This window comes from Dunckerocampus dactyliophorus, chromosome 1, assembly GCF_027744805.1.
Source record: "Dunckerocampus dactyliophorus isolate RoL2022-P2 chromosome 1, RoL_Ddac_1.1, whole genome shotgun sequence".
In the NCBI taxonomy this organism is placed as follows: domain Eukaryota; kingdom Metazoa; phylum Chordata; class Actinopteri; order Syngnathiformes; family Syngnathidae; genus Dunckerocampus; species Dunckerocampus dactyliophorus.
Window position 1 is genome coordinate 26,663,424 of NC_072819.1, and position 25,983 is coordinate 26,689,406.

General features: G+C 41.7%; 1 protein-coding gene across 1 annotated transcript; it reads left to right on the forward strand.

The window, feature by feature from the left end:
• Positions 1-5,812: 5,812 nt before the first annotated feature.
• Positions 5,813-25,480, forward strand: rimkla (ribosomal modification protein rimK-like family member A). The gene is made up of 5 exons (XM_054778517.1): positions 5,813-6,511; positions 18,329-18,559; positions 20,683-20,769; positions 22,518-22,721; positions 24,016-25,480. Exons 1-5 carry the CDS (start codon positions 6,349-6,351, stop codon positions 24,516-24,518), a joined length of 1,188 nt encoding a protein of 395 aa, XP_054634492.1. The 5' UTR covers positions 5,813-6,348; the 3' UTR covers positions 24,519-25,480.
• The last annotated feature ends 503 nt before the right edge of the window (positions 25,481-25,983 follow it).

A 25,983-nucleotide genomic window follows, 5' to 3' on the forward strand; every position in this document is an offset into this window, starting at 1 on the left:
TAGCATCTCAATAGGATTCAGGTCAGGACTTTGACTAGGCCACTCCAAAGTCTTCATTTTGTTTTTCATCAGCCATTCAGAGGTGGACTTGCTGGTATGTTTTGGATCATTGTCCTGCTGCAGAACCAAAGTTTGTTTCCGCTTGAGGTCACAAACAAATGGCCGGACATTCACCTTCAGGATTTTTTGGTAGACAGCAGAATTCATGGTTCCATTTATCACAGTAGTAAGTCTTCCATGTCCTAAAACAGGAAAACAGCCCCACACCATCACACCACCACCACCATATTTTACTGTTGGTATAATGTTGTTTTTCTGAAATGCAGCGTTACTTTTACTTTTACGAAACACACACCTTCCAAAAACTTCAACTTTTGTCTCGTCAGACCACAGGGTATTTTCCCAAAGGTCTTGGGGATCATCAAGATGTTTTCTGGCAAAATTGAAAAGAGCCTTAATGTTCTTTTTGTTCAGTAGTTGTTTTGGCCATGGAACTCTGCCATGCAGGCCGTTTTTGCCCAGTGTTTCTTATGGTAGATTCATGAACACTGACCTTAACTGTAGTTCTTTGGATGTTGTTGTGGGGTCTTTTGTGACCTCTTGGATGAGTCTTCGCTGCACTCTTGGGGTAATTTTGGTTGGCCGGCCACTCCTGGGAAGGTTCACCACTGTTCCATGTTTTGGACATTTGTGGATAATGGCTCTCACTGTGGTTCACTGGAGTCCCAAAGCTTTAGAAATGGCTTTATACCATTTTCCAGACTGATAGACCTCAATTATTATCATTTAAGTTAAAGTGAAGCACACCAAAAGATCCTCAAAAGCTAGACATCATGGCGAGATCTCAGGAAATTCACAAACAAATGAGAAAGAACGTAATCCAAACCTCCACGGCCCTGTGTGAAAAAGTGATTGCCCCTCCTGTTAAAATGTTTTTATTTTACATTTGACAGCATGTACACATTAGCTGTGATATTTCAGGAAGCAGTTTCCCTTCTTTGCAATGCAGAGTAACATCTTCCAACTGATGCATCGTATGCATATTTTTCCCCTGCAACCTAGGTTTTGGCACCTCCCTGCAGTGGCTGCATTGTACTATCTCTGGCATGTGCCTGGCCCCATATTTTCTGAACGATGCTCCCGGTTGTGGAATCCTTTTAGACACTGTTCAGTACTCTTTGCTGATCAGTTAAACACTATACTGTCAGATTTGTACTGGACCCGGTAAATGTGATGGCAACATCAAAGAAATGAGCTATCACCCGCAAGGTCCATCATTTGATTCTGCCTGTGTTGCGATGGAAGCTCAGCATGCAGTCACAGAGGTCCATACTACCCAGGTTGTCATTGTACTCCCTTATGACTGTGGGTCTTCTCACCTGGACCTGGACTTTTTGTCTTTCTTTGACCACCTAGTGCAGACATCTTCAGGTTATTCCCATGTGTAGTAGGAAGCCATCATCCCTGACTTGTTGTCATATCACTATGTGATTGCTAACTCAGGACTTTTCCAGACTACTGTCCCTGACTCTCTCTTCCTTTCGCTTTTCAATCAATTGTCATCAGGCAACCAACATGGCTTGGGACACGGTTTTTGGTTATGGTCCCAGTTGCTGGAAGGCCCTTGGCCAGCAATTCATCCATTAGGTTAGTTCATGTGAAGTAGACTTCCTGTATTGGAACAGTTTCAACCATACGCACGACTGCTGCTGCCCCAACTCCCAACATTTCATCAGCGAACTGATCACTTTTTTTGGTAAACTTCAAAGTCCTGTATCAGACCATCTGGAGAAGCAAAGAGAAATACCTTTAAGCCTGTTGGTTATGGCTTACCAAGAACAAATTGCCTGATGGGACAGGGGCCCGTGAAAGGGATCATTTGCTCATCATTGCAGATTGAGGAAGCCTTGCCTTACTCGGTGCAGAAGAGGCCTGACTCTCCAAAGAATGTCTTTTCTCTTTGTGGCTTCTGTTATATCCAGACTATTGAGAATCTTCAGTGAGTTCCTCAACATGAATTGTCATTTTCAGGTTTATTATTATTGTTTTTGTTGGCCCAAAACACGTGGATTCTCAGGAGGCCAAGGCAGGCCATGTGGATTGACATGCCAAAGAAGAGCCTCTCTTCTTCAGCGGTGGTGTTAAGGAAGACGCCCCTCATCTGTAGCGCTCTCACTGATTTGTGAATACTGCCAAGTCTTTTCGGCAGACTTTGTTGTCTCCACTTTCCACGAATGGTGGGGTCGGCCTGACAGTTTGGAAGCCTAGGTAGCGCAGGTTAGAACCTATAAAGTGGACACACTGCACCCCTTTTCCAAACAATCAATGAGGTGATGACCACAATGTTACCCATCTTATCTATCTATTGATTTATCATATCTGCTGGTATCGGCCCACAGAGGACGACAACAGTCTTCCTGTTCATCTGTGTCGATCAGCTTATCTGACTCTTTAAAATGGAGTATACCATTATGTGACATTTTGCCAAAATAAATACAAGAATGGTACGCTGTCTGGACATGGTGGTATCCACAGTGACATGGTATGTTCAGCAAAAGGGAGGGAGTGTCTGTCTATCTTGTTTCATTAGGCACAGAAGTATTTGTAAAATATGGTACACTAAGTCCCCAACAAACGAACACAATTGGTTCCAGACAACCGTTCTTTAGTCGAATCGTTCTTAAGTCGGGGAAAAGGTAATATTACCAATGATATAGGTACTACATGAACGTGTATACATATACAGTATATGCCTATGTATGTAAATATGAGTTTGGATGCAGTAGTAATATTAAACGAGGATAATTAATGAAAAAAACAATAATAAAAATGATATAATAATACGTAATGATAAATGTTATTTACTTTTGAAGAGCAGTGGTCGAGCATACGTCGTTGGTGGTAGTGGTGGAGCAGGAGGAGGAATTATTGAAGAAAGGACAAATCTTCGTCGTCGTTAGACTCCTCTTTGTAATGATAGTGGATGCCATTGGTACAGAAGTCTTCACATGTTCCATAATTCGAACCTTGCCTTTGTAAATTGTTCCTATGGTTGAGCGATTCACTCCATGACGTTTCCTGCCACTCCTACTAGCACTTGCACTAGATTTATCAGCCATGATAACGGATAACAAACATCTCTGTAAAGTATCGAATGGGGTACAAACGGCGTGCTCCGAGATGTTATCAGCGACAAGTGCAGACAAACTGAGAAAGATCGCACGAGAGAGCTGCTGCTACCCACCATTCGTAGCGGCGGAATGGCGCGCAATACAGAAATAGCGCCTTTGTATTTTGAAAAAATGTAAATGACAAAATATGGCAATTTTCGAAAAAAAATCATGAAAAAAATAGACCGCATCTACGAGTATTCGCTCATCGGATGTTCGTTAGTAGGGGACATAGTGTATATTTATCATTTAGGAATTACAGCCATTTTAGTCCCTCCATTTTCAGGGGCTCAAAAGTACTTGGATAGTTGACCCTCACTAGTAGCTTGGTAGCTAGCCATCTTTAAATCATACAATCACATACAACGATGAAATGTTTGTGGCTCAATGTAATCATCAATTTCACTTATTCTTTATTTGTATCATACGTTACACTGCTTGTGTTTGTAATTCCTGAGCATAAAAAATGTGCACTTCTTGGAAGTATAATAACAGCTGGTGAATGTATGAAAGAGGACAGGAAACTTGCATCTTTCAAATCGAGGGAAATGCTTCATGCAACTTAAAAACAAGTGTCGTCAGACTTAGGTGATGAGTACCAAGCTGATAACTACTGCAATGCCAACCTTCTGTAACTGCTATCAGTCAACATGAAGCTGGGCTCTGCCAAAGAAAAGACAAATATGCCATGAAAATTTGAAAGAGATTGACAAAAGATAGAGGCGGTAATGACTGCATATTTGACCTTTGACCTCAGCTATTTTTGTCCTCTGGAGCCAGATCATTTCAAATCAAATGCTTTCCAGCCTTGTCATGAAACAAAAAGGATTAAGGATTAGTGGAAATATGTTCCCTGCAAAGAGCGCTGACATCGGAGACATGTAGTTGTACAGTATATCATTGCTGTCTAGTGCAGAGGTCACCAGCGTGGTGCCCACGGACACCAGGTAGCCCCCCACAACCACATGAGGTGCCCGCAAGCCTGCTTTTCATTCAGGTTTTCAGTTAATAATGAAAGAACAGTAGAAAGAAATGCATTCTGAAATACAAAATGTGAGTTGTGGACACCAGCATTTTGTTAATGTTCTGGTAAAAACAAGCATATTCGCTTTGTTTGGGTTTAAAATAAGCTCTGAAAATAAATGTTACAAAAATGAGTAGCTCTTGGCCATTTTCATTTTGTAAAAGTAGCTCTCACAAGGAAAAACGTTGGTGACCCCTGGTCTAGTGTATGTTGCATTTTCGTTTCTTTTCTCTAGTGCAGATAAAAAACTTATAAACACTCCACAAATGACCATAATTCATACTGTAGAATAATGGCCAGTTTAGACACCTTAGTTTGACCTGCATGGATCAGACTTGGTAATAACACAACTTTAATCCATCTGTTCAAAGTCGATTTTTGACTTTATGACTGACTTTTATGGACTTTCATTGCTCCTACTTACCGTCCACTATGTTGCACATTACTGTATGACTTAATTTTCACTGCTACATCAGTGTCGTTTTAGGGTAAGGGTTTAAACACAATTCAACACTTCCCTCTTCTGGACTGTAGCTACAAATGCAATGGATAATAATTTTTATTACAGTACATTACTGGACTGTAATGCGCAAGGTTACAATAAACCGTTATTACAGTAATGTGAAGACTTATGATCGTTGTCAGTGACTGTTCTCAGTCATAATATTTTTGGACTAAAAGCAGGTAGAATATGAACAGGCATTGCACGTTGAATCCTGACTCCTTAGCTGAACAGTCGTCGTTTGCAAATTGACCGCTGGAGGTCGTTGTAGTCTGAAACTGAATTTTGTAACGGTTTGAACACAAAGGATGCTCTTTGAAATGCAACGTTTGATGAAAAACCTTTGATTAATGACTAGCGTATGCATGTTTTAGGTGTTCTGCAAACAGCTTATCATCTTGATAGAAAATGAATGCAATGATGTTTCCTCAAGTGATTTCAAAAAATGTTTTTGGATTGTGGAATTTATTGCTATTAATATGCAATAGTAATAATAGTGATATTTATTGCTACAAATATCAGATTACTATTGCATCAAGACATCATCAGTAGGGTAAAAATGAGCTGTCTCACGATTGTATATGTTCGTTATTAAGAAGACACCAGCACAAGAAAGATGCTAGGATGATGCAACAGCAGCTGGAATTGTTCTGGAAGGAAGGAATGTGTTTAGCTTGGCCCTCCATACTTCCTCCTCCAATGTGATTGTTGACCACCATGACCTGTCTTTGGCCGTTTTTGACCTTTATGGCTTTCCGTAGCTACTGGACAAAGGAAACATAACCGAACGTACTGCTGAGCTTAATCGTGAAATACTGTGCAATTTGTGTAGGGTACATGTGAAAGACTAAGGGTGTGAATAACGCTGATGCTCATGTTTTGATTTCCTGTCTCTAGCGGCAGTAGTCGCCAAAGCCTCGCTTGCCCGCACCGTCTGGTCTGAACCGGTTTTGGAGGAGGCGCGCGCGCCGGAGCCTTCACGCACTGATTCACGCCATAAAGCCGCGCGCCCTCCGCTAGACTCGGCCCTTTTGTGACGTCCACACCTCTCATTGGTCCGCATTGCATCACCCACCAAGCTTCCAGCACAGCGTTACGGCAGTGAAACAGTCTTCCCTTTGTGATTGGCTGACAGCTACACATCAACATTTTTATTTTGGGGCCGTCCCCGGCTTGTGCACGCGGAGTTGTATACATTTCTGTACCATAAACCCGCGTGCACTTTTCAGCACTAGCACGGCGTGGACAGCAGCCCCCACGGTTGTGCGCCTCTCAGTCGTTATCTTCTCAGGGATTCTTTATTGTTAGGCTTAACGACGTGGAGACACTACCGCCACACCACGCCACACATTGTTTGTTTGCTCTCTACCAGGAGGCTGTAATTCTGTTGGAAGCGGCGGCATTGTAGCTTTACTACAAATGGCTACAAATGACGGCAAACAAAGGTAAAACAAGAATATTCATCCGAGCTGGTGCTGCGCTTTAGTGGCGGTGCTCTTCAGTAGTCGCGCCAGGTCTCCATTGTGTGAGCATCTCGGTGCTATTTTCCACTGCTGCCCACCCCCGGAGCCCTCACCCCCCACACACCGCACATCAGCTACAACTCTTTTGGACTTGTTTTTTGTTCGTTGGGAACCACAAGCCCACCGAAAATGTGCTCCCGTCTTTGGTTCGTGACCGACCGGCGTATCAGCCAGGAGTACCCCCAAGTTCAGATCCTCCGGGCATTGAAGGAGCGCTGCGCCGAGGAGGATGTGGAATTCCGCTCTCTTCTCATGGATCAAATCGTGCTCACCATCAGCGAGGGACAATTGGGTAACTACACTCTAGTTAATATACAACAACTTGTGCAGTTTAATGTTATAACAACCGTAATGTATGTTGGGTGGTTGACTGGCGACCAGTCCAGGGTGTATCCCGCCTCTCGCCCTAAGACAGCTGAGATAGACTCCAGCATACCTACGACCCCAGTGAGGACAAGCGGTATAGAAAATGGGTGGATGGATGGATAATGTGCGTCGGTTGGTTCAAAGCTGTGATTCCAGGCGGTTCAGGCTCGATGCTACAAGCTAACAGTTATTGTCTCGTGTGCTGCGGGGGCTAGCTCGGTGCGCCTATTAGCAAGGAGGCAAAGTGTAAGCAAATATGTGGCCGCCTAACCTACTTTCCAAGCGCCCCCTCACCGAGGGCATGCATACTTCTCTTTTGGTAATATAATTAATAATGGGAAATATATTAAATCAGACTTAAGTATGCACGTAATTTGGTTATACACCGATGTGGTTGTAGTATTGAATTCTGTGGGAAGTCAAGTAAAAGGGGTGGAAATTTGTTTCCCCTCCAGTGCAGCTGTCTGATGAACAACCTGTACACAAAACCATTTCTAATGTTATTAAAATATAAGGAGCCCATGTATCTAAATTGATTTCACGTTCCATAACAAGGCTCCTACCAAGTCAGATTATGGGGATGGTTTGTATTTTGGTTGTGACTGTTGTGACATCACATTTCAGAACGCTGACTTGTGCTCCATCATGTGATGGTGACAGTAGGTGCCTCACCAACAGACACACATGGAATTCATCAGGGCCACGCAAAGTGGACTAGTGTCACAGGATGAGCGATGTGTGTGTCTCAATTAGCACATTAATGGTTGCAGGCTGGCATTAGCACGACTTGACACTTTTGGAGAAGTGACGGCACATCCCTCACAGTTTTGGTGTGTCCAATAAAGCAACAGTACTGAATTAACTGCACACAAATGTAATTCAATGCAATATACTGTATGCGCAATCTGATAATTTATGTGAACATACATAAGTACAATTTATAGGCTGCTGCAACGTGATTTGACAGACTGCGTTTACATCCAGTCAATATTCGGGTTAAGGTCAATATTCTGGTTTCTGGAACATTCGGAATAACCCGTTTACATGCGTGATGTGAAAAAAACCACACGGACCACGTCGCAGAAAACATCATGACGCAATGCGCGTCCTTTCTGCTTCTTCTTCTTGTTTCCAAAAACAACAACACCGGCACGGCAGATAATGAACGCCTTTGTTTGCGTTTTGGTGCTGGTACTGACCCCCCACCAGTACTTGACACTATTCTGTCTCACTTTCTTCACAAATGGAAGGCAAGAACGTGAAGAAATAGGAAATGGAGCCAGAGCTGTGCTATCCACATCCATGCTATATCCCCAGAACCCCCCCGGACACTTTTGAAGATGCGTTCGTACAAACCCTGCTTCGCGTAACTGCTTGCTCACCTTCTGATAGATATCGCTATTACGGTACTTTCGACCGTCAATAAGACATCATGTTCCTGTCTTTCACCACACTAACGAGGTGGCTTGTTTCCCCCTCACTCCAAAAGTGTGTTGTTTGCATGTTGTCCTGTTTACAAGTACTTCCTGCCAAAGACACAAGATTCCTTTCGAACAGAGCATGCGCAGAACACAAATTAATGTTCCTTTTGAATGGGATATCCCGACAGGCGTATACATGACCCGATTTTCGGGTTAGAAAAGGAGTAACCCAGGGGTAATATTCGGGTTTTTCAAAACCGGAATATGAGCATATACCAAATGCATAATCTGCCGCCAAGGGAAATTTGGTTTGACTTTCCCTCCAAATTCAAATGTCCCTTCGGTTGTACATTTCACAAACCGAAAAAAAATAATGAGAAGAATATCCATCTAAAGTTGACCAGTCATTATATGCATGGCACAAGACAAATTAACACAAGCATTCAGGTCAGTCAGCAAAAAATGGTAACCTTTTTTGGATTTATTCATTGGTAATTTGTCTTTTTAGCACTTAGTAGAAATAGAATACAAACATGTAGACAAACCCATGCCAATGGCATAACCTCTTTTGCTAATTGTGTTAAATGTTTTGCTTGGTTAGGCTAATGCCATCCCTAGCCAGGTAGAGCACTGTCTAGACCTGTATGCACACAACTGGAGCAAGACAGTTAGCATTACCTGTAATCCGTCCAGGCGTGTACAACAAATGTCTCCTGAGCCCTGACAGCACAGATTAATGGCCAGTAGATGGGTTACTCATACTTGGATTTACACTGCACTGTCTGTGCACATTGCATTACACGCAGACATTTATTATATTCTTTTATATATTTCTGCATTACCCTCACACCTATAGTGTTGACTTGTCTGTAATTTCAGCAAAGGTACAGTAATCCAAATAGGACATACGGATTAGCAAGTATAGTTGATGTCAATGGCTAAATTACAGACATGATCACTGATGGTTGGGTTTTGTCATACTCCATCTGAGCAGAGGTTCAAGTTTTACATATACATTAATTGGTGTGGTTTGTCCACAGGAGCACATATGAAAGTACACGTTTTCACACTCTCAGCTATTCAGTGACTAATGATCTTGCACACAGCAAACCCACCATTCGACAGGGTGAGAGGCATTTCACATCCCATGATCTGTTTAGAAGGGCGTTCTAGGAAGTTCCACAAGGAAGTGATGATTAATGCATCACCTTTATGACAACCTGGAACAAATATTAACACCAGCACACAACTTGGCTGTTACATAAGATTTAATGAAGATCTCTTTTGCTAGTATTAGTGTCCCTTTTCGATGAAAAGAGTGCACATGTAGTTATGTGGGTCTGCGAATGGAGCCTCTGAACCTGTTTGAATTTGGTCGTTTTTGTTTGCGAGCAGGGCCGCACGGTGGCTGAGTGGTAGCACACAGTCACACAGGCCACACAGTCAGGAGATGGGGAAGATCTGGGTTCGAATCTCCGTTGGGCATTTCTGTGTGGAGTTTGCATGTTCTCCCCGTGCGTGCGTGGGTTTTTTCCGGGTACTTCGGTTTCCTCCCACATTCCAAAAAACATGCATGTTAGGTTAATTGGTGACTTTAAATTGTCCATTGGTATGAATGTGAGTGTGAATGAGTGTTTGTCTATATGTGGCGACCAGTACCCCGCCTCTCGCCCGAAGTCCAGCATACCCCCTCAACACTAATGAGGATTGGCGGCATAGAAAATGGATGGATGGATGTTTATGAGCAGGATTAGGGATTTTAAACAGTCATACTTTGAAATTCATATAATTTGCATTTAGTAGGTTCTTTGTACTTTACATTAGTGTTAGCTTCTTCAGTGTTCCCCACAGGGCTGTATTCTAACTGGCGGGTTGCTGGGGGATAGATGACACCATCATCTAATTTGCATAATTGGCCATGACACATGTGAATGTAATTTGTATGCATTTACCCCGCCCTCCAGATGAGTCCCATAATAACATGCTTATGAGGAAGACTAACAGGTAGTGTTGATCCCTGAAATTGGTGTATGGAATTATTGACCACTCTGGGGTTTCCGGTTAGAGCAAGTCATCAGACGGGCGCATCAACTTTAATTGTGGACTTTGATGTGTACACATGGTGTATTACTGTAGTTAAATAAAATCAATGTCTCCGTCTTCTATGCATATAAACTGAAAATTAATATTAACAATGGCAGCAAAAACATGCATATAACTATGTGCAGGTTAGGCATAATAGTTAATTCGTTTAGCAGTCAGATGCTATTTATCAAATAAACACAGCTATCATTCTGACTATAATGATATCAAAACATCAATAAAACATCACACACACTTAGGAGAAGCCATTAATAACATCATTTACATACCGATGTCGGTGCCAAATCTGTACTTTTGAAACAGTGCCCGAACTTCAAAATGGAAAACACACAAAATGTGTCCAAAAATCTACAACAAATTGTCATAATTACCACAGCAAAGTCAGCAGCAATACAGACCATAGAGAATGTGCAAAAAAACCCAGCCTTGTACTGATGTTCAGAATCCTGCTCTTCGTCAATGCACCTCGTGAGCCGTGACCATGATTGGTGAATAATGAGGAGATGTTGCGTTGCTGCTGTGGACAGCATGGACAAATGTGTGTGCAGTGTTGGAACTGAGCACTGCTGTTAGCGTGTTAAGGTCAACAATAAAGTTTAAAAAGAGCACCAGACTATGTGCGTCTGTCAGGATGCTACATTACTTACAAAACGTTACTTGCACAACATCACCTTTAAGCACTTGTTGCAGGTGACAGACAGTGAGTCTGCATTTATTTAGCACCAAAATGAAGCACTGAAGCACTACTGCAACAACACATCATCAGTAAGGTAAAATTAACCTGTCTCACGACAGTTTAACCCCAGCTCACATTCCCTATTAGTGGGTGAGCAATCCAAGGTTGGTGAATTTTGCTTCACAATGATAGGAAGAGCCGACATCAAAGGATCAATCCATCGGGCAGCGCTGTGATGTATTGAAATGTGATGTATTGAAATGTATTTTTCAAGGATGTAGTACTTGCAACTAGGGCTGGGCAATATGGACCAAAACTTATATCAAGATACATCGATATATAGGCTGCTATCGATATACGATATATATCCTGATATTTTTTCTGCAAAGTGAGACAAAATAAAAGCCAAATATGCATGTCAAGTCGTTTGATTAAAATAAATACTTAACATATGGATGTTTTTTGAAGTTTTACAGCTTCATACAAGATGCACATTCAAAAAATTTGATCTAAAAATAGCCGCTAAAATAAAGTAGACCATTCTCTTTTTGAAGTAAATATAGAAAAAGTCAAATATAATCTTTGTTTTATTACAAACCTTTAGCTACGCTCAAATCCTCAGCTGATAACAAAAAGCACAAAAGAACAAAATATGAAGTGTGTGCCCGGTTTAAGAGGAAATTTTAAAATGTCAGCAACTCAAAAATACTTTAAATTGAACAATAGTATTTTTTAGGTAAATATTTTTAGAAGACACAAGCATGTCCTTATTTTGTGCCAGGAACACCAACCTGTCAAGCGCATCAGGCTTAGCAACTGTCTGACTTCCTGTCGTGCTAAATACAGTAATTGTGACTGCGAAACTCGCTGGACATCGCGAGTCCATCGTTTTCAGCAGGTTTTTAAATCGTTTTTTTTTATATGGGGACCATATATTGAACAATGTGATAGGACACCGCTTTGTGCTGTGGCAGGACTTGCGCAGCCAGCGCACAGCTTCACACATTCCTCGTATTGGATTTTTTTAATGCTCTGAATTCGAAGTACCTCCAAATTACTGAGCTACGACGGAGTATTAGGGCCACATTCTGACTAATTCTTCCACCGCAGACTCTGTCGGTTTGACTGAGCAGCCGGGCTTCTGCTCCACCCCTCCTCCCTCCTCTTGCATGTATTGAGGGGGGTGGACCAGGAGCTCGCACACAGTGCAAAGAGATGAGGGAGATACGGCGCAAATCTAGTCTGTATTGATATGAAGGATATGGTTGTTTTTGCTTTCGTGCTTAAAGTAAATATTGATATACTTATAAATATCAATATATCGCCCAGCCCTACTTGCAACACATTCTAGAGAGTTGGCATTTTTAGTGGCAAAACCATGTCCACGATACACTCCTGATCAAAGTTTTAACCGTTGAAAAATTGCAAGAGTTTACATTTTGCACTTCTGGATCTTAAGGAGGTTCTAAATAGAGCTTCAAAATCCAAAAAGAAGAAATGGGAAAGTGACACAAAAAATATGTTGAGTAAGCAATTTATTGCAAACAATGATTAAAGTAAAATGGGCTGTTCATCAACTGATCAAAAGTTTAAGACCACAACCTTTAAAAGCCAAAATCTTGGCAAAAATGTGGATTCATTGTCATTCTCTGTCAGGTATTCACACTGTCATGATCTCTTAATGGCGAAGGCAAAAAGCTTTCTCACTTATAAGGTGGTCGGATTGTTGAGCTGCATAATCTCGCAGAGTGCCATTGCTGCTGAGTTTGGACACAGCAGAACAGTCATTTTAAACTTCTTAAAACATCCTGAGTTTTATGAAACAAAAAAGTTAAGTGGTAGATCCCAAAAAATGTCACCAACGTGCAGCTGGAGGATCCGATTAGCTGTCCGTCAAGACACGGGACGATCCTCTGCTCAAATGAAGGTTGTTACTGGTGCCGAGTGGAGTCCAGTAGTCATCAGACGGTATTCTAGAGAGAAGGGTTTTAAAGAAAAAACTTCTTCAAAGGCCTCGTCTCCTTCAATGCCACAAAATTGCCTGTTTGGAATTTGCACAAGCGCACCAAACATGGGACATTGAAAGGTGGAAGAAAGTTTTATTCTTTGATGAGAAAAAATGGAACCTTAACGGTCCTAATGGCTTCCAACATTATTGGCACAGTGAAGGGGGCATCATCCTGATCTGGGGTGCTTTTTCCTTCAATGGAACAATGGCGGTTCAGGTTGTGCAGGGGCGTCAAAATGCAGATGGCTATGTGGGGATGTTGCAGGTGGCGTCCCTCATGACTGAAGTCCCTCGTCTGTGTGGTAATGACTGGCTTTTTCAAGAGGACATCAATGCAGTTCAATGCTCGCCTGACAAAGGACTTCTTCCAGAAGAATAACGTCACTCTTGTGGACCATCCTGCGTGTCCCCCTGAGCTAAATCCGACTGAGAACATTTGGGGATGGATGGCAAAGGAAGTTTACAAAAATGGACGTCAGTTCCAGACAGTGGATGCCCTCCATGAAGCCATCTTCACCACCTGGAGCAACATTCCCACTAGCCTCCTGGGAACACTGGCATCAAGCATTCCCAAACCAATTTTTGAGGTGATTAAGAACAATGGCGCAACTACTCATTACTGAGTCCTTTTTTGAATTTTATATTTCTATTTAAGGGGCTTTCGGTTTTTTTTTAGCTATGGTCTTAAACTTTAGATCAGCTGATGAACAGCCTATTTCAGTTTCATGGCTGTCTGCAATAAATTGCTTCATCAAAAAATGTTTTTTTTCTTTGTATTTTGAAGCTCCACTTAGAACCTCCTTATAATCCAACAGTGCAAAATTTTAATTCTTGCAATTTTTTAACTGGTCTTTTGATCAGGAGTGTATTTGTGCCCCTGTGTGGGCGGTAGACCCACCAGTGAATGATTGTTGGGATTTCATTGCTTTGTGACGTTGAAATGGAATGTATAGAATGCTTGTTATGTTGCAAACAGAACAATGTTCCTGTCCAGTCCTGTGGACCATATCAACATAACAATAAAAACTGTCCCCCTGTCTCTAAAAACAGGTTGAGGCCACTCAAAATGGTCACAAAATATTTGGCCCAATACATGCCATAATTGCATTTTCCTTTCCACTTGGCATACAGTGCCATGCAAATGAACCCTTACACAATTGAAAATGACTTGTGTTGGGCTCTACACAGTTGCAAGCAGAGCAGAGATAAGCAGAGTAAAAACACAATTGTCTCTGTCAGAAACCTAGATATTGACTCTCTGACACTTCCCACTGTAGCAACACTACCATTGCTCTGTTTGCCAGTACAATCGGAGCAGTGTGCGAATATGTTGAATAGGATTGGTGCAACCATGAAGCGTTTTGCTTGTGTTCATAGAAATTTTTGGGGCGGAGGGGCAGTATTTGTTTCTTACGGCAACACTGTTCTCTTTTTCTGTGTAGACCAAAAGACATCCTTGAGCTTTCCTGCCTGCTGCCTTCTTGTTATGTTGTCCTATCCTGTTTGCAATTGACACCATTCAACCATAGAGGTTCCACTTGTGCTTTTTACTTTTTAGTCGACGTCCTATTTGTTTGAATTGAGAATACAGTGGAACCTCGTTTAGCGTCCGCCCTGGTTAGCATGTGTTTCGGGTAACGTTGAATACTTACGCCACAATTTTGCCTCGGTTTTTGTGTATCCTCCAGCAAGCGTACAATATGGCACGTCTTGCCTTGTTACTAATACACTGCGTGAGTCTAACTGTGTTCTTCATGTATTTTTTTAAATCACAAAACGCCCTTCCCTGTTAGCATCCTATTAGCTCGCTAAACAAATTGGCAACCGGAACAGGAAGTTACGTCGCCCTTCTATGATGTCACCAGCGTTTGACTCTCAAAAATGTTAACACAAAACACATTTTTAGAGTTTTACAGTTATGGTTTTACATGCCTGAAGCAATTCTAAATGCATATAAATGACGAATGAAAGGGATAAATGAACATTCAAGGTTACTTTTACCTTCATTGAAGATGTGACTGTTCCCAAAGACACAGGGTGGCAGCGAGATCAACCACCACCACCTTCCTGTTCAAGAATCATACCTTCAGTGAAGGTAAAGGTAACCTGAAATGTTAATTTATCCTTTTCATTCATAATTTATATGTATTTATATGCATTATATCTATTTATATGCATTTCAAATTGTTTTATGCATGTAAAACTATAATTGTACAACTATAAAACGTGTTTTGTGTTAACATTTCTGGCTTTCTAGAACAGATTAATTTGATGTACATTGTTTCTTATGGGAAAATTGATTCGGTTAACGTCCGTTTCGGTTAGAGTCGGACCTTTAATTAATGACGCTAACCAAGGCTGTCAATCACGGCTGTCTCGTAGACACTTACATGTCTGTAGCATGTGCACAAAAACAAAAGCACTCTCAGAGAAGCAACTAACGATTTGCAGTCATTCTGTTGTTACATTCAATGATAGCTAACGTTAGTCGTTAAACTTACGTAGGCCGTAGCTTACGTGCTCGGACCAGGAAGAGGGCACGATATAATGCTTGAAGCATGTTTGACGCGCCTGTTGCAAAAAATCCTTTTAAATGTATTGTAAATGTAAGGTTAACCACTATATAAAGTGTAAAATGACAAATTACGTAGTCATACAATTTATCAACGTTGTTTGTACTGAGCAACCAGGACAGAGAAAACTGTACCACTACACTACTGCTGCATTTAAATAAGATTCTGGTTGTACAATCATCATCACACTTTGCCACTTGGCCATCAGTGGTACCCTCCTGTGGTGGCATAACAAAAAAACGGGGGTAAAAACTAGGGATGTCCCTGATATTGAACTTTTTCACTTCCCATACGATTCAGATATTGCAGCCTTGAATATCGGCTGATACCGTCATTGATCCGATGTCAGCACTAGTCATACATACTTTTATTACTTATTTTGTAGTGTGGAATGTTAGAAAAGGCTTGATCAAGTGGTATTACTGAAATCAAGAACAATAGTCAGCAACAGTAGTTATGAGAAAAACTGCCGTATATATTTCTTCAAGTATTTGGTTCTGTGCCACCACAGGAAACTTGTGCATAACAAGTTTTGCACGCAGCTGCAACACATTTTTCGGACTTGAACGAAAAATACTGCCAGATGGCTGACATTACACCTACTCTTTGCTAAACCCACTGGCACACGCTGTTGTGGTCATGTGGGCACTGCATGCTAGTAGAAGGTATAATAATGAGAGTACATCGTATTAAAAGCAATAAACTTTCATTTCTGAAGAGTATTAAACATTGTAATTGGAATGTCAACACCTTTTAAATAAAATAATAAAGTAAACAAAAAAAGACAAAAAAAACCTCAATGAAAATAAAATGGACCCTGTCTCCGTTAAGAAAAAAAACACTCCAATAAAAACCACACACACACACACATGCAGTTATGTAGCGTATTGTTAAACTAATGTAGGGGGTCATGTAGGGGGTAGTGGCAGTACAACACTATGTTTCTGATGTCCTTCAATATGTCTTCTTTCACTTATACAGTTCAGGAATTGCTGTTAGTGACATGTTCTACAAATACGTTCCCGCAGGCAATTCGTACTATCTGTCAAACATTTTTACAATTTCTTGAATTGTTGCATTTCTTTTGCAATGTAGCGAGTCACACTTACTGAATGTCAGGACGAAGGCTCCTTTCCACCCGCCTTTTTGGTTTGCATACGAGTTGGTCATATTGCTCTGCTTCCTCGTCACTACTTTCGAACAAATGCGACATCTCACTTTGTCGGTGTTCATGCGCTCACCTTGTTTGTTCTGTTTAAAACCAAAATATTCCCACACTGGGGATGTGGCATTTGCCTTAGACACCATTGCTTTTGTGCCTTCGTTCATGTTAGCTTATGCTGCTAGCCAAGGTAGCCCCGCCTCCACGTACAGGGACAAAGAGAGGAGGAGACGACAAGAGGATTCACTCTCTCTGTTCATTCCACTTAGCACCAATGTGCACAGACAGCTGCAGAGTAACCATCTTGTCATCCAGCCTGAAAGAGAGACGAGGAATACAAACACGAGTGCATGCACATGTCAATTTATCAAACCCGGCAAAAATGATTGACTTTTTTTTTATCGTTCGATTAATCAATGTATGTATCAATTATCGTGACAGGCCTACATATGGTAACAATTTTGTTGGCCAAAGACACTACACCCTTGTCTGTGTCATGCCTCCATGTGGACACAAGGTTTGCCATCACTCCATCTGTTGGGTCACATCATGTGCCATAACATCTGTCTGGATACTAAACTGGTCACTGAAAGGCTCTTTATGCGGGCTGTTTGTTGACACTGACCTAAACAGTCGCCCCCATGCGTGCCTACCTTTTTTTCACAGTCAGACGTGTGATGTTTAACACAATAGAGTCTGCATCCAGTGTGTTGCTGTCACAGTGAACCAGCCCTCTTGTTAGGAGGCATCAATTTTAATCTGTGAACATATTCACTCAACTGTACTGAGGCCCCACAGTCTTGTATGATGTCATCAGTGTTGTTTCTAGAGGTAGCACACAAGCAAACCAATAAAAACAAACAAGGATCAGCTGTCAGGATACATTTCATGACAGAAAGTGTGTTTGAGGAAGTCAATGGTGAAGAGCAGTATATATATAATCATATCATCAGCCATGGCCGTCTGAAAACAACTTAACACTGCTCGCTTTGTAACTAAGTGCCTCTTCCTTCTGCTTAACTCTGCCAACTGGCAGTCACAGTTGAGCAATGGGGATGACTGGAGAATGTTCACAGAGTCCTTTTGCCAGAAAAGGTCACATTTTCCAGCAGCAGCTGATGGAGTCCGCAATACATCTCCAGCCATTTTCTCAAGTTTGTGACTCTTAAAGAGGCTGTGTGCAACTTGCTTGTTTAAAATTAGGATTATTTTTATTATTATTATGAAATTATTTTTCGTAATCATACATTTTTCTTCTGTGCAAATAAAATAACACGGCGTCCATGGCTGTCACTCTCTGCCATCTCGTATGCACGTACATGTGTGTGCACGTACACAAAAGAAATCTCAGAGAAGCAACAGATAATTTGGAGTCATTGTGTGGTTATGATACATTATTATAATATATATTATGTATTCAATGATAGCGAACTTTAGTAGCTAAACTTAGCCGCATCGCTATTATTAGCTGACAACAAACGTAACTAATGGACGTGCATGTGTTACGTCTTCTATAATGCGGATATACTGTAATGCTATTCGTACATTCGAATGTTGGCAGCTCGGCAGCTGGAGGAACCCGCTGCTGCATGCAGTCCCTCTAAATGTGGCAAGTAGAGAGACCAAACCAGATGTTGGCTAACGGATACGCTTCTTTGGAGATTTAAATGAGTAGGTTTTCTACTATATGCTCAAATCAGACTTGAGGGTGGCCACAAATGTTTTGTGACAGAACAAGTTGGTTTTACCTGATATGCCCATTTCATACCTCTCTTCCCCCTCCCCCATGTCACCCTACAGGCCTGCAAGTGGACCAAGAAACAGTGACATCATATCCACAAGTGGTGGTGGTGCGGGTGCCCACGCCATGGGTGCAGTCAGACAGTGACATCACCGTGTTGCGCCACCTGGAGAAAATGGGATGTCGCCTCATCAACCGTCCTCAAGCTATACTCAACTGTGTCAACAAGTTCTGGACCTTTCAGGAGCTTGCTGGCCATGGCGTGCCTCTGCCTGACACTTTCTCCTACGGTAAGCCTTGACATTTATTCGAACATTATGTGTTACAGTAGCGTTGTGTTTTTCAAACCAGCGTTGTGGATGAGTAGAAACAGCATATTATTGTGTGAATGCTGAGAGAGTACATGCTACAATGAAAAGGATAATATCACTGTCAATTCATAAAATGTAACCTAATTAAATAACAACATATGAGGCGCTTCAGTGACAGGTGAGCTGAGAGGCAGTGGGTGCCATATTTGCATGGTATTTTGGGATATCCTATTGATATGGCTCATACACTACACATACAAACTAAAGTTTCGACACACATTTTCAGTCAAAACGTTTGACTGCTAGTGTAGATAGAGATTTAATCAAAGAGCCATGTGTGTGGTTCTTTCAGAATCAACGAGAACTTCTCTAGATTCCATGCAAACTAGCCTCGTACATTATAGCAATCTGTCTTGTTTATTATGTATTTTGTAAAACTAAGACATGAATAACATCAAATTAAAAGCACAAAATGAATGCCGACCCACCATCAACCAGTTCAAGTTCCAGCCAAGTTTTTCCAGAGAGATTATTACATCGCTGTTTGACGTGTGTGGTAAAAGGCAGTGTGCTAGCATGGATTAACTTGAGACAAATGTGCACATTAGCACTCAATAAGTCATCAAAACTTACCTTTACGCATTCCCACATAGTATCAGCATTTGAGACCAAATATGAGGTGAAAGAAAAATGGTAAAAATACAGTAGTAGTCTATCTGTGCGGCATGAGATAAAGTTAGCACACGCACAATGGACATGCGTCAAGTGAGACGGATGTAACAGAGAGAATCCGGCCACTCTTCAAAATAAAACATTAAAAAAAATGAAATAATGGAAATTATTTTTTCTTTGTGTGCGGCCCGGTACCAAATGACCCGCGGCCCAGGGGTTGGGGACCACTGCCCTAAGTTACAAATCCTTGCCTCCATAGTGGCAAATAAACTACATTTCTTCCAAGTATCATTATCTCTGGAGGGCTAGAGGATGAGGAATAGCTAAGCAAGCAACACACCGAGCAAGAGAGAGCAGGAGGAGACACAGAAATAATGCTAACCGCTAAGATAGCTTGAATGTAAAGTAGCAAATCACCAGAAGAATAAGTGCTTAATCACTTCAGCGCAAGTCTAGCTGGATCAGCGGTACAGTGGACTATGGCAACTATGAAAAGGAAATTAGCAAGTAGATTAACCAGAGTTGACAAGATCCACGTATGTGTGTGCATGTCCTTTTAAGAGCTTTGTAAATGGGAAACAATGAAATTGTGATATTTGTCTTATTGTCCTATATATGGATATTATCATCATGTTGTGTTATTCAATTGCAGTCATTTATTAGGCAAAACAAGCGCTGACAGCGCATATGGCACACATTTCTCTAGTAATCCTCGTCACATTGAATTTGTGAGAGCATAGTCAGTCCGTCGAGGGGTGGGGTGTGCGTGTGGGGGGCGGGAAGGGGGGCGGGTTTGGCCTACATTCCATTCACCTCTCTTCCCAGTAGTCCAGGCAATCCATGCAGAGTGGCTACAGAGCTTATGTAACAGCCTCACTGCCTGACCCCTGTGCTCCCTCAAGATTTTTCAAAATAAAAGATGCTTCCCCCGGCCTCACCCTGTCCTCTGCATGGTTGAAAATTTGGTATTCTCCTCCTCCGGTGCTCCCTGCTCTCTTCACTTTCTCACTAAAAACATGTGACTCAGTGTATCTGGAAAAAGCCATGTGACACTGGATCACATCTGTTCCTGACTGGATGCCAGATTTGAACTGTCGGCCATGTGAAAACAGGGAGAATTCAACATTGGGAGACATTCCAATGTGTAACAATGTTGACTATTGTTTTGGATATTCTGAAAACATGTACACGTCAGTCAATGTATGCAAGTGCTTCAGCATGCTTCAGCAACTGCTCCTTTCTAACAAGCACAGGACCACAAAGCTGTTTTGAGTCACTTCTGTTGCCATAGTGACAGTCAGGTTTAATTCCCTCTCCCTCCACTCGGCTTGCTCAGTCAGTAGCAATTTGTGAACTGCGCTACCAAAGTGTGGATGCTCCTTTTAACACTTTGCGTTCCTGTGTTGTCTTGTGTTTGTGTGTATTCTCAGGGGGGCATGATAACTTCCGAAAAATGATTGACGAGGCAGAGCCGCTTGGCTACCCGGTGGTAGTGAAGAATGCACGTGGCCACAGAGGTAAAATATATTATATATATATACGTATATATATATATATATATATATATATATATATATCACTTTAACAGCCGGTAACTGTGTTCAAGAGTATGTCAAGACAGCACCTAGTGACCTAGTGCACCTCTTTATTGCTGCTGTGTTAACCATTACTGGTCATAGTTAACATATTTGTCTTTAATTTACTTGAAGGTTATGGGTGGGGAAAGTTCAAGACTTGCCAAGTAGTTTTTGCCCTGGTCCAGAACAGTCCAGTGTCTGTTGACCCATTTGCCCTTTCTTATTCATAGTTATTGACACTCGACTGGCTCTGCTATTGTGTGAAGGGACAACAATGGGCACTGGCTTGACCAGGCTGCCATTACGGCATATTGTTGGGGAAAACAGCCATTAGTCTGACCCTAACTTTTTCCTTTTGTGGCATCCCCTGCCTGGACTATAAAATATAATGGTCAACTTAAAATTACTTAAAATGTTTGTGGCACTCACACACTTGTCAGGTTTGATTTGGTTAAAATAAACATTGATTTGTTCTAATGTGGACACTCTGGTGTGCATCAAGCAAGTAAGACCAAGACATCTTAAAATGGTTGGTTAGCATAGAGGTGATTTTTTTAAAATACGTGACATCTCAGGTTAAAAATAGCACAATATAAAACGCCAATGATGTAAACCAGCAGGACTAGGACATTGGACTAGGGTCAAATGAAGAATGAAAGGCAACTTTTACCTTCATTGACTGAACCCAAAGACACGATGTGGAAGCAAGATCAACACAGACACCACCTTCCTGTTTTGCTATTGTTTTTTTTAATTCAATAGTGTTTCTCTCCTCAATAACCCAAAATGAAGCCAAAGAAAGTTGCAAGTGCCAGAATTTTGATAAAGGAGGAGAGAAATACTAAGGAATTCAATAACTCATGACAAAACACAAAGGTGGTGTCCGTATTGATCACGCTGCCACACCGTGTCTTTGGGAACAGTCGTCTTTAATGAAGGTAAAAGTAACCTTAAATGTTCATACCTTAAATTCATTTATCTTTTTCATTCATTTCTATACATTACAATTGTTTTATGCATGTAAAACTATAATTGCAAAACAATAAAAACTTGTTTTTTGGTAACACTTTTGAGAGTCAACTTTAATGACATCATAAACGGGCAACACAGCTGACTTCCAGTTCCAGTTTCTATGTAGTGGAAAACTAATAGGATGCTAACAGACATCAGAACACAGTTGGACTCATGCAGTAAATATTAACAACACGACAAGACGCACGTCATATTGTATGCTAACCGGAAAACGTACACAAACTAAGACAAAGCTATGAGGTAAATTTTCTAAGTTAACCAAAAAACACGCTATAAGGTGTACGCCCACCAAGATTCCACTGTTCTTGCTTGTCATCTCATTTGGACCATCACTTAGACACCATGTGCACACGCCACTCACATGCTTTGCCCTGCTTAAGGACAGAGGGTCAAAGGGCTTGACAAGAACGAGACGGAGCCAAGTGGTGCTAATTAAAACAGATCTTTTCTTGTCTCTGTGAGAAGCAATTGTTTGCCCCCTCAGAAAAGCATCCTAAGCATAATAGGAAGGGGAACTGACAAAAGCCTCGGTCAGCAGATTCAGCTACTCGTCAGAAAAACAGAGGAAGATATCAAACCTCTATTAGGGTTTCTCAAATGACTTATCACCAAGAGGTCTGCTAAAGTATGTCATGTTACCTTGTCCCCTTCCCCAGGCAAAGCAGTGTTCTTGGCACGGGACAAACACCACCTGACAGACCTGTGCCACTTGATCCGCCATGACACCCCCTACTTGTTTCAGGAGTATGTCAAGGAGTCACATGGCCGTGATGTGCGGGTGGTCCTGGTGGGTGGCCGGGTCATCGGCTCCATGCTACGCTGTTCCACCGATGGACGTATGCAGAGCAACTGCTCCCTGGGTAGGCAATATTCCAAAGGCTCCAATAATCCAATGGTCAGGGTGTGCTTCAACTATCAGCTACAAGGGCATCATACTATTTGTCCACCTGGAAATGCCAGAACCCTGTTGTTTTGAAAGCAATGGTTGCTTTCTGACAAATATTGCAATATACTGCTTTGCTGGGTTCTGTATAAAAGGCATAGGCTGATGAATACCAGCTCTTTAGGTTGTGTTTCAAGTTTAAATCCTTATTCATAACTTGGTATGTGGTTAAAACTACTTAGAGAAAGAAGTTCTTATTAATGTGTTGTATTCTGTTCAGAAACTACGTTAGTTCAGAATCTAGTTGATATCTACACTACTCTAATCATTTTCGGTCATACCATCCTTCCAATTCTTGTATCACACATGTTGAGCCATCTGCTCCATGACATGTTTATTTGAAAAAAAGTCCAGCTCGACAAGGCTGGCCATTCAGATGTTGAGTAACTACCTCCTAGCTGAGGAGACTGATTTCTGCTGTCAGAACATGAGGAGTTTTGAGTCCAGTTGGTGCTGTAATGCACTCTGACATATTTGGGGCATTCGTCATCAGATTATTAGTATTTATATAACACACCATGCTGACTCTAGGAGGATCTGATGTGACATTAAATCCATTTTAAATTGCCTACAAAAAGCAGAAACTTATTTTTTCACATCTGGTGTGGAATGCTCGTCCATTTTTCCCATAGGAAAACATAGAAATATAATTGATCTGTGAATTGTCAATGTTTTAAGAAACATTTAATGTTGGTGACCGCCATAGCATTTTAGAAACAAGCTAACTGTTGTGTAATACAACTAAAAAACTGTACTTAGCTTCTGAGTGCGCTACAGTCAGTTGAAAAAAATGAAGACCTCATGCTTTGGAAGACATGTTAGCATACATGTAATAGATACCCTCCGAGTTTTTGAATCATTAGACAAATGGTCAATGATTTATGGATAATTAGTTGCTAAGTCTCGCCCGAGACTCTGCAAAGAGGTTTTGCTTGATGGCGGCCATGTTTTTCAAACAACTTTACAGGCGTGTGCTTATCATTCCCTTTGTAGTTGTCCTTGTGATTCAGCTAAACACCTTAAAGTTACAGTGGGTGTTTTGTAGAGCACATTGAACTGTGTGAGAAATTTCAAGTCGGTCATTATGAGGTCAAACTGAGATTAAGTAACAGCGGACAAATAATAGAAGGTAACATTGTAGGAGTGCAGGTATCACCTTTTGCTTTTCAATGCAGCTATATTGACTCAATGTGTATATGCTGTGATCCAAGGTGGTGTGGGAATGATGTGCCCACTGAACGAGCAAGGCAAGCAGCTGGCCACAGAGGTGTCAAATATCCTGGGCATGGACGTGTGCGGCATTGACCTCCTGCAGCTTAACGAAGGTTCCTTTGTAGTCTGCGAGGCCAACGCCAACGTGGGCTTCATCGCCTTCGACCAGGCCTGTGGCATGGATGTGGCGGGTATCGTGGCCGACTACGCCCTGTCTATGCTCCCCAACCGCCTCACCCGCAAGATGTCCCTTTTGTCGGTCGTCTCGAGCACCAGCGAAACCAGCAGCGAGCCTGAGGTGTGCCCTGTGCCTCCCGGCGGTGGCTCCCTGCCTGAGGCTGTCTGCAACATGAGTGTGGGCTCCACTTCCAGTGAGAGCGACCCCGAGCTGGCAGAGCCTTCCCAGTCATCCCCCTGCCAAGCCTCAGCTCTGAGACTCCCCGACCCGGCCTACAACTTCAACACACTTCTCGCCAATGAGATCAAGCTATTGACTGAGTGAGAGGCAAGCCGCCTGCACGCACCAGCAAACACACGCCTGTATGCATAGCTCCATACACACATACCTGTACATCCATTCCTTCTGACAAACATATAACAATGAATGCAAAAACAAAACCAGAGACACAGCCACAGCAAAGCAAACATTAAAACACAATTCTTCCACAATTCTAACTCTCTTGAAAAGATCTGAGGCTGCTCCCCTGACTCTCCTTCCTAAACCCCCTTCATACTTTGTCAATTGAAGTCCACAGTTCTTTGGTGAATTTATGAGTACAGTGTTCCTTCGTTTATCGCGGGGGATAGGTTCCCAAAATAGCCCACAAGAAATGAAATCCGCGAAGTAGCCAACTTAATTTTTTTTAGAGTTATTATATATGTTTTAAGGCTGTAAAACCCCTCACTATACACTTTATACCCTTTTCTCCGACAGGCATTAACATTTTCTCACATTTGTCTCATGTTCAAGCCTTCGTTTGAATTTTAATGCTCAACCTACAAGGTTGGACACAATCAATTATTAAGTGACTCACACGTATTTCACTCCTCTGCCTCTTCATCCTTGCGGCGATTCGCTGAAGCATTTTCGTATCCTTTTTAAAACATATTGTTGCTGTCGTCGTATTTATCAGTAATGGCGCCCTACAGCCGCGTAACGGCTACCTTCCTTCAGGATGTCCAGAAGTCAAACTTTTTGTGCGACGGTTAGCATCTTCCTCCGCCTTTTGGGTGCAGAACGTTTCGTCTACATTGTGGGTTTTGTCGGGGAGAAAACGTGCAAACATACAGAGTTCAGAGTCTCTGCAAGCTGTTAGCTAGCGATCAGACAACACGAAACACGGCAGTTTGGCACGACGGAGATTGACTGACAGTGGTCTACGGCCAATCAGGACGCAGAAGACAATGCGCGTTCACATGCTGTAAAAAAAAAAAAAAAAAAAAAGCACTAAAATTGCACTAAAACCCGCAAAACGTGTCCACAAAAAGTGAACCGCGATGGCGCGAGGGAACACTGTACAGTATATTCAAAGTAACACTTAGGGGGAGTTTGTTTGTATTTGGTCCTAACTGTAAGGATTTTTGAGGGAAGGTGAGAGTATTGAAGACCGTTGGGTTTTTTTTTCAGAGGTCTGTCAGAGCTTATTATCCAGTTACAGTGGAACCACCAAAGTCATTCAGTGAGAGGAGTTGACTTTTGAGTTGTTGTAATGGATTATTTCCCACATGATTTTTTGAAATTCCCTGTTAAAAAAGATGTGCAGTAAACTAAAAGTAAAGTAAAACTACTAACCCTTCGAAGATGCCTGACGTAATATAGAGGGAACATGAAAGTGTTGATGTGTTTGTATATATATACAGTGCATATACTGTATGTATCCACACATAGATAATATAATTATGTGTGTGTGTGTGTAGATTTTTTTTTTGCATGTTTGTCCCACTTAAATCTTTCACATCAAACAAAT